The 9,094-nt window shown below is 56.8% G+C and overlaps 1 protein-coding gene across 2 annotated transcripts in view; it reads right to left on the bottom strand.

Annotated features, from left to right (window-relative positions):
* Nucleotides 1–9,094, bottom strand: part of Atcay (ATCAY, caytaxin) — a 25,771-nt gene that overhangs the window by 2,485 nt on the left and 14,192 nt on the right. For both annotated transcript variants that reach the window (XM_005359001.3, XM_013350707.2), the window contains exons 4-12: nucleotides 6,714–6,935; nucleotides 5,500–5,685; nucleotides 5,203–5,305; nucleotides 4,708–4,839; nucleotides 3,658–3,744; nucleotides 2,905–3,003; nucleotides 2,450–2,485; nucleotides 561–638; nucleotides 243–275 (exon numbers count right to left, since the gene is read on the bottom strand). In XM_005359001.3, the coding sequence (XP_005359058.1) occupies nucleotides 243–275; nucleotides 561–638; nucleotides 2,450–2,485; nucleotides 2,905–3,003; nucleotides 3,658–3,744; nucleotides 4,708–4,839; nucleotides 5,203–5,305; nucleotides 5,500–5,685; nucleotides 6,714–6,935 (976 nt within the window). The remainder of the gene's footprint in view (nucleotides 1–242; nucleotides 276–560; nucleotides 639–2,449; nucleotides 2,486–2,904; nucleotides 3,004–3,657; nucleotides 3,745–4,707; nucleotides 4,840–5,202; nucleotides 5,306–5,499; nucleotides 5,686–6,713; nucleotides 6,936–9,094) is intronic.

Genomic DNA, 9,094 nt, shown 5'->3' with positions numbered 1-9,094 from the left:
CCCATCCACCCACCCATCCATCCACCCATCCATCCACCCACCCATCCCTCCTTTCTCTGAGTTTCATCTGAGCCTGGCAGTGTGTGGGTGCTCTCTGGTCATGACCACCATGTCCCACAATCAGGAAACAGATGCACACCTGTCTCATGCCACCTGCCGGGCCAAGCATACAAATGCTCACCCAGACTGAACTGCACTCGAAACATTCCAAGAAAACCCGCTGACACCCGTGCTACACCCACCTCACTTCCTGGTCTTCTGTCACTTCTGCTGACCTGTGATGGGGAGGAGAGGGTGTTAGTTGCCTGTTCGCGACCCTAGGCGATCCCCATTTATTGCTCATGGCTGGAAATCACCACAGGAAGGCGGCCACCCCACTGCGTTTTTCTAACAGAAAACAGGTGTCAGCCTGCACCTGCCGCTAAAGGGACAGGCCAAACAGACAAAAATGAGGGGACTAGAGGAGCTGGAGCAGCTGCCCGGGTGTCACCTAGCTTGGGAAGGTGCTAACTACGCCCATCTTCTTCCCTGCCGTGGCCGCCATCCCTTTGTGCTTTTACCTGTCCTCTTCTTCCGCCGGCTCTGGTTTTTCTTCGGATCTGGGAACGAGGAACTCTGGTTGTATTGGCGGCCGTGGGCTGTGATAGACAGAACCAGGTGACAAGGATAGGAGGCGGCTGGGGCTGAGGCAAGGACTCTGGGATCCCACTAGCCCCTCAAGTATGGACCAATGTTAGCGTTTTGTTTCTGGTGTGTTGGAGGGAGCTGGTGGCCCAGGATAGGACAAGTGTGAGTTGTAACACAAGGGCTCCTGTCCCCCCCCCCCCCCGCTCTTGAAAATAGGGTGTCGTATAGCCCAGGCTAGCCTGTAACTCCCTACGTAGCTGAGGATGACTCCTGATCCTCCTGTCTCCTCTTGCCAATTGCAGGCAGGCTGGATATGTGGCACTGGGGATTGCCCCAGCGAGGCCAGTGCTCTACCATCTGAGCTATGGTCCCAGGTTCATGCTTGGAAGGTCTGAGTGGTGGGAGGAGAAAGAGATACACAGAGCCCGGCTTGCTGGCTCGTGCCTCCCATCCCAGCACTGGGGACACTGAGGCATGGGATCCGAGGCCAGCCTGGGCCTCCAAATACCTTGTCCCAAGGAAGAAAAACAGTGGGTCTCTGCACTAAGGAAGAGGCCACCAGAGTTTGGGAGGGGGAATAGGCGGGGAACCACTGGGCTCCACCCACTGCTGTGGGGTCTTTCCCATGAGATCCCTGGACTGTTACCCGGTCACGAAAAGGATTATAGCTCTGATACCACACCAACATGGATGGCACGGGAACTCGGAGCACAGCAGTTTTAACGGGACATTTGGGAGGACTGGCATGGCAGGACCCACTCCCAGGAGGTCCCGAGAGCCACACAGATGGGGGTCTCAGGGGTGGGAGGGGCGTCGAGAACAGATGGACAGGGAGTTAATGTGAGATGGGGGTGGAGCGTCTCTGGGATACGGAAGGTTCTGAGGGGCTGCAGGGAGGGCACAGCCCTGTGACCGGGTTCTGCTGTGCCCAGTGCAGGCTGGGATAGGTGAGGGGCAGAGTTTTACTTGCTGACTTTTAAAGACGGACAAGATGGTAGAAAGAGACAACAGAGAGAAACTTATAGGGGCCTCATCCTGAGCTTGGGCCGTCGTGTGGCCAAGTCAGTGAAGGCTTAGGGGCAGCCCGAGCCCCTGGGCATGGTCACCAAAGGTCACCCCTTTGGTTCTCTGTGCTAAGTAAGGTCCTCAAACTAAATTAGGGGGCAGGGGCCGGCGAGCTGGCTCGGCAGGTAAAGGCGTGTGCTGCCAGTCTGGCAACCCGAGTTTGATCCCATTTGATGGAAGGGGACCCTGGCTCCCCTCAAGTGACCTCCACATGTGTGCTGTGGTTTGCACGCATGTGCGCGCACACACACACACACACACACACCCAACACAGACAGATAAATAACATCTGATGGATGACCAAGGCGGGGTGTGAATCCATGGCTGTCTCCAGAGGCCTCGTCTGAAAGGCAGGTCTCTGGGTGTGTATGAGGTCGTGTGGACCTCTGCGTATGTGAGGTCATGTCAGTCGTCCTGGGTACTGAATCCCAGTTGTCAGGTCTGGGAGCAAGCCCTTTTACTGGCCAAACCATCTTGCTGGCCCAATCCACGTCATGTTTTTAAATGGGGTTTCTCACTGAGCCCGGGGTTCGCTGATTTAGGTAGGCTGCTGGCCTGCGAGCCCCAGGGTCCCATCTCCATCTCCCCAGTGATTACAAATGGGAACCACAGGCCCGACAAGTTACATGGGTACTGGGGATTTGAATTCAGGTCCTCGCACTTGCCCGCATCAGTTTTTCCACTGAAGGCCGAGCTCTCACCAAGCCGAAGCCACCAAACCACCCCTCAGATCCCTCAGGAGCTGTGCCGCACTGACCTCTCTCTCTTGGCTCTGAGTCTCTGTTCTTCGTACCTGAGGGAAAGAAAAACACAAGCAGGGAGTCAGACTCGGACACAGCTGCCGGGGCCACGGAGCTGAAGGGGAGGGCAGGTGCCAGGGATTGTGGACTGAGCTTCACGCTGAGCTGTGATATGGTTCAATGTGAGCGCGCCTGTGAGTGTGTGCAGTACCCGCGGGGGCCGGAAGGGGGCATCGGGTCCCCACGCGCGTGCAGTACCCAGAACTGGAGTCACACAGGGGTTGTGAGCTCCTTGTGGATGCTGGGAGCCCACTGGGCGCTCTGCAGGGGCAGCCGGTGCGCTAACCGCTGAGCTGTCTCTCCAGCCCTCCAGTGTAAGCAGCAATGGGAAGGAAGCAGCTGGGGGGTGTTTCGCGGCCAGAAGCAGCGTTGGTGGCACACTGCCTGCGTAGGGACCCCGAGGGACACTCACTGCAGGACACACTCGGGCAGCTGCACGTGCTCCATGGGGATGAGTCGCTCCAACTCCTCCAGGCTGTGCACGTACTGGATCTTACTGATGAACTTGACACTGGCGGACACAGGAGGGAAGACAAGGGGTCACCAGGCAGAGCCGGGCCGGGCCCTGCACAACCCGCCAAATCGCCCATGCTGGCCTGGAACCCTCCTGCCTCAGCACGACTGTGATGAACAACGAACACCTCAGATGTATCCTTTTAAGAATCATTTTGCCACGTTTTGTTACTGCGCATGCGCGAGTGAAACACGTGGACACCTTGAGGGCGTTGGCTCTTTCCATCCCACAGGTGGTCGTGGGGATTGAACTTAGGCTGTCAGGGCCTGGCAGCAAGCTCCTCTACTAATACAGCCGTCTTGCCAGCCCTCCAAGCATATTCTTAAAAATAAAAAGTAGAATTCCCCTCCGAACCTGGTGACGCCTGTCATTCCGGCACTCATCGGGCTGAGGCCCGAGGATTGCCATTTCAGCACTGACCCATGCTACACAGGGAGACACAGGGTCAGAGCAGAAGGCTCTATTGTGCAAGTGTCAGGTCCACAGTATATGCATAAAACACCAGGCGTGGTGCTGGGGAGGCTGAGACAGGAGGATCGCTGCATTTGGCTGGATCAGTGAGTCTTGGGGCCCCAAACCATGTGGTTAGTAAGAATCGCACCGACCGACCCGCACTACACACACAGGGCACAGCGCCAGGCGGGGTCCCACCTGATGAAGGGCCGGGAGATAGCCAGCACGGTGCGGATGAACCATGACGGGTGCACAATGATCAGAGACTTCAGATTCTTCCTCAGTCTGTGTGGGGAGGCGAGGATGTCACTGTCACAGGCTTGGGGCGCAGGGAGCCCCCCGGGGACAAGATGGACCGCTTACCCACCATCCCTCCGCAGCCTGCCATCCCAAGTCCTCTTAGCTGACTGCACCCTCACAGTGCGTGAATTTGGAGGCTCTGGAACTCATCAACACCAGGCAGCAGTGTGGCCCTTCCCCCGCGCGCGCGCGCGCGCGCGCGCGTGCACACACACACACACACACACACACCCCACAGTCCTAAATTCTAGGAAATGCTTGTAGGTTTCAAAAATCTGTCTGAAGCCGGGCGGTGGTGGCGCACGCCTTTAATCCCAGCACTCGGGAGGCAGAGGCAGGCGGATCTCTGTGAGTTCGAGACCAGCCTGGTCTACAGAGCTAGTTCCAGGACAGGCTCCAAAGCCACAGGGAAACCCTGTCTCGAAAAACCAAAAAAAAAAAAAAAAAAATCTGTCTGAAGCTATTCATAAAACCCAAAAGAGAGGGCTGGAGAGATGGCTCAGAGGTTAAGAGCACTGACTGCTCTTCCAGAGGTCCTGAGTTCAATTCCCAACAACCACATGGTGGCTCACAACCATCTGTACTGAGATCTGGCGCCCTCCTCTGGTGTGCGGGCATACATTGAGGCAGAATGTTGTGTACATAATAAATGAATAAATCTTAAAAAAAAAAGAGAGACAGCCCAGCGTTTACTCACAGACGGACAGACAGAAACAATACAGTTTCATCACAGGCTGGACTATTACTCAGCCGTGCACAAGAAAAGGCCCTTTTTTCTGACACCTCTAGAGAAGATGGCCCTTGAGGACTCGATGCTCTGAGGCGTGGATCAGACACGGAAGGACACGCAGCACGGTGCCTCCCTCTGCAGGGGTCCCTAGAGTCCTCCTCAGTCACCATCAGATACTGCCAGGACTTCCTTCCTCGGTGCCCTCCTCCTCCTCTCACCTCCTGTCAATCATGTGGTAACACTTCTTCAGCCAGCCGATGCCGGGCATCCTCCTCCGGGGCGTGGCGCCGTTTAGATACACGATCATGTAGTCTTCAGCGACCAGCAGTTCCAGGCTGCTGATGACGTACCTGCGGTGGGGGGACGGGGTTCCCATGTGAGGCACCGAGAGTGGGGCCCGCGTGGGGCCTTCCTGCAGCCCTGCCGGGCCGGGCCAGCCACACCCCAGCAGGCGTGGACGTGCCCATTGGTGCGCTCCCGAACAGTCTGGAAGGGACCTGGGCCTGAGACGCCACCCAGGGCCCCTGCCTCCATCGCCAGCGCCGCCCCCCAAGACAGCAGAGAACCCCAACTCTTCTCTCTGACCTCCAAGGGCCCCCATCCTCCTTGTTGCGTGGGTTTTGGGAAATGCGGTCTTGCTTTGTAGACCAGGCTAGCCTTGAAGTCATAGAGCTCCGCCACCTCTGCCTCCCCAGTGGGAGCTGCTGACTTACAGGAAGAGATTCTCCATGATGTAGTGATAGTCGGGGGAGCTGCTGTCTGGGAGGAAGCAGGCTGCGAAGACGATGATGGCGTTGAGGCCTTCCCCGTAGTACCCTGGGAAGGAGGCATCCTGTGAGTGTCACGGTGGCCCAGGCTAGACCACGTTTCATCCCTGAGCAGCATCTCCCGGTGGGGGGGATGATGCCCAGAGTGCCAGCCCCTGCGCACCCCAGCTGGACAGGCCCCCCCATTAGGAGAACCACTGTCCGCGGTGACCTCGTGGGGGCGAGGTCGCGGGGTGCACACACCTCCGTGGGTGACCACCTTCATGTACGGCCGGATCATGTGCAGGTCGATGCGATGCTCCTGCTCCCCGATGATGACAGTCCGCCACAAGCGACCGTTGGCTGCGCTGCCATCGTCCGCAGCACTGTCCCCAAACAGGTCCGCGCTGTCTCCGGGCATGTTCTTGGCAGTGGCCACTGGGGTGTCGTCTGCAGTGGGGGGTGTGAATCCAGTGTGAATCCAGCGTGGATCCAGCCCTCCCCCCACGAGTGTTAATCTGTGAATCCTGGGAGCTCTGGGAACACCTGAGTTGACCTAGCTTGGGATAACCGCTCTGAAGGTGGAGCTGTCCCATCCCAGGAGCTGAGGCCTCCCCGCCACGATGGTCAGAATAAACCCGTCTCCCCTGGTTGTTTGCGTGTAAGGTTTGTCGCAGCCACGAGAAAAGTGGTAACCACTTGCCTGCTTCGCTCTGGCTACACCGCCGTCTCCTGCCGGAAGCCCTCTGTGATTGCACCTGAGCTAACCGCTGACCACCCCACTGAACCATTCCAAACCTGCTGTTTCTCTTCCTTCCTTCCTTTTCCTTCCTTCCTTTTTTTAATTTTTTTTTATCAAGCGTGATGCTGCATGCTTTTAATCCTGGCACTCAGAGGCCGGTGGATCTTGTGAGTTTTTCTGAGGCCAGCCTGGGGATTATATAGTGTGTGTCTCCAAGAAAAAGCAAATAAATAATAATGATAAATAAGATTAAAATGGCCTCCCAGCGCATGACCCTCCCTAGCTACCTGTTAGAATTGCTTGAACCCAGCTCATTCCTCCTCCTGGGCCCTGCAGGAAGCTGAGCACAAAGATTCTGTCCCTGTACGTGGGTCACTCGCTGACTGAGGTCTGGGGATGTGTGTGGCCCTTGCGGAGCCTGGAAGAGGCCAGGGAGGGACAGTCCTGACATGCGCAAATCACTCCTGGTTTACGTGGGCTTCGCGCATGCCTATTCTAGATCCTCCTGTGGACGTCTAGTTCCCTCTGCCCACCCCACCCTCGCAAGCTCATAGGTAGCGTCCCTCTGAACCTCGCTGGGCTATGAGAATCCTGTGACAAATCACAGGTCTGTGGGACCAGACATTGTGGGTCCTAGGGCCAACGCCGTCTCCCGGAACTGTAATGGGGGCGGGGGGGCTGGCAAGGAGGTGGCTGGAGAAGCCGCAGGGGGACAGGGCGGGGACCCCACCGTTACCTTCCCACTCAAGCTCATTGCCATTTCCCAGGAACTCCAGTGAGTCGGTCTCGTCCGGTGTCTCAATGTCGTCCACGTTGATGTCCAAGTCATCTGGCGTGTCCAGGAAGTCGTCCGACAGGAGGGAGCCCTCGCTCTGGTCCAGGGAGATGTTGATCTCTGGGGCCACCAGGGTCTTTCTCTTCCGATGTGCTCCGCCCAAGTTTAGGGTGGAGGGAGGAGCTGCAGGGACCCACAGTGTGAAAGATTGCTCGCACCCCACCCGTCCAGACAGGCTCTCCGTAGCCCAGGCTAACCTCAGAACGCCTCTCGTGTCCCCTCCCCAATGCTGGGTGAGCCTCTGCCCGTGGAGCGCAGCCTCCGCAATGTGACCTCTTTCTCGGGAAGTTTCTGTCCCACCCCCACGCGTTGTCCCTAAACCCAAGTCCACCCAGAACGAGCTCAATGCGGCTGGGTCTTCTGAGAGGACCAAAGAGAGAAGTCACCCAGAGGTATCACAACAGAGAAAATGCCCACTAGGCTGACATGGGAGGGCTGAGCCCACTGTGGTTGGGGTCACCCGGGCAGGGGTCCTAAGTGTTGTAAAAGCGGAATCATCTCCAGAGAGGCGCCATTCAGCAAGTGGTGGGAACAGACGCAGACCCACAGTCCAGCACTGGGGGGAGCTCCGGACCCCGAAGAAGAGTGGGAGGAAGGGCTGTGGGAGCCAGAGGGGTCAAGGACACCACAAGAAAACCCACAGAATCAACTAATCTGGGCTCATAGGAGTTGAGACACTGAACCAACCAGGGAGCCTGCATGGGACTGACCGGCACTCTGCATATATGTGACAGGTGTGTGGCTTGGTCCTCTTGTGGAACTCCTAACAGCTGGAACAGGGGCTGTCTCTGACATCTGTGTGATAGTCCTGGCTGTCCGGGAACTTGCTCTGTAGACCAGGCTGCCCTCGAACTCACAGAGATCCGCCTGCCTCTGCCTCCTGAGTGCTGGGATTAAAGGCGTGCGCCACCACTGCCAGGCTATCTCCTGACTCTTTTTCTGGCTTTGGGGACCCTACTCCTCATACTGGGCTCCTTCCACCAGCCTTAATATGCTGGTTGGTGCCGAGTCTTACTGTAACTTGTTTTACTACCGATATCCCTGGGAGGCCTGCTCTTTTCTGCCTGGAAAGAGATGAGGAGTGGATGGGGGCGGGGAAGACTGGGAGGAGAGGAGAGAGGGGAAGCAAATTGCTGAACTTGAAAAAGAGCGAGCAGGCTGAGAAGCCGGGGGAGCACCCAGGAAGCAGCACCTCTCCACGGCCTCTGCTTCAGCTCCTGCCTCCAGGTTCCTGCCCCAATGTCCCTCGTGGTGAACTGTGACGTGGAAGTATGAGCCACACAAGCACTGTCCTCCCCACGCTGGTTCTGGTCACCATGTTTGCAGAGGCACAAAAAGTACACTAGGATAGCTTCCGAATGTCTGAAGTGGGCAGCTTAAGGACAGGCGGCCTGGCCCCAGAGTCTGTGCTCAGTGAAGGGCCAACCACAGAGCTCTAGGGAAGCCCTCATCTACAGTCACTGCGTGGACCCATGCTCACTGAGACAGAGGCAGCTTGGCCTTGACAGATTTTTTCAACCATTGGACTGAAAACCTTTTTCAACAATCAGATGACCCCGCCTGGTGGCTTTATTCTCAGAGACCTCTTGGTGGACACATAGAACTGACTGCCGTAAGCTGTTCTTCCAAATCCACGTGTGACACCCAACAACCCACAATACACACCTTGAGGGTGTGGCCCGCCTAGAATCCCCAGTGAGGGGCTGGGGGTGTGGTCAGGTGCAGCTCCCTCCTCCTCATTGTAATGGCCCTCTGGTCTGTTCCTGGTACCAAGGAAAACTATTTAAGACTCATTAGGGCTCCTCTCTTGTCTCTTTCCCTTTAGCTACCTAGTCTCTGCAGAGTCAGTCAGAGCTGCCTCTTTGGGAGTTGGAAATAAAAGTAAACTTTCCAAGAAAATTCTAAACTAGCCACCATCGGTGCCACCCACTCAGGAAGAGGTTTGTTTTTAGGTGTCACGTGACTGTGCAGCGGAAGTGAGTCCACACCCCCCCACCTCAGGGTGCAGGTGATTATTGTCGCTGAGGGGCCACCCTGCGAATCCAGGGCTGCAACTCTCTGCCTCTCTCCCAGAAGAGGGTGGAGCCTCCGGATCCATGAGGTTTGCTAAAAGGCTACCAACTCTTCCCACAGGGCAGCATCAAAATCATGGCCCAGGGTCACATGTGGAGGTGATGCTCATGACCAACAGCACAAAGGGACCAAAGGATGGTATGTGAGGTGAAGGGTGTTATTGTCAAGCCTTAACGTTAAATAACATTGTGTGTGTGTGTGTGTGTGAG

The sequence above is a fragment of the Microtus ochrogaster genome, linkage group LG1 (assembly GCF_000317375.1).
Source record: "Microtus ochrogaster isolate Prairie Vole_2 linkage group LG1, MicOch1.0, whole genome shotgun sequence".
Taxonomy (NCBI): Eukaryota; Metazoa; Chordata; class Mammalia; order Rodentia; family Cricetidae; genus Microtus; species Microtus ochrogaster.
Note: the sequence above shows the minus strand (reverse complement) of the source record. Positions and strands in the feature narration are given on the sequence as shown.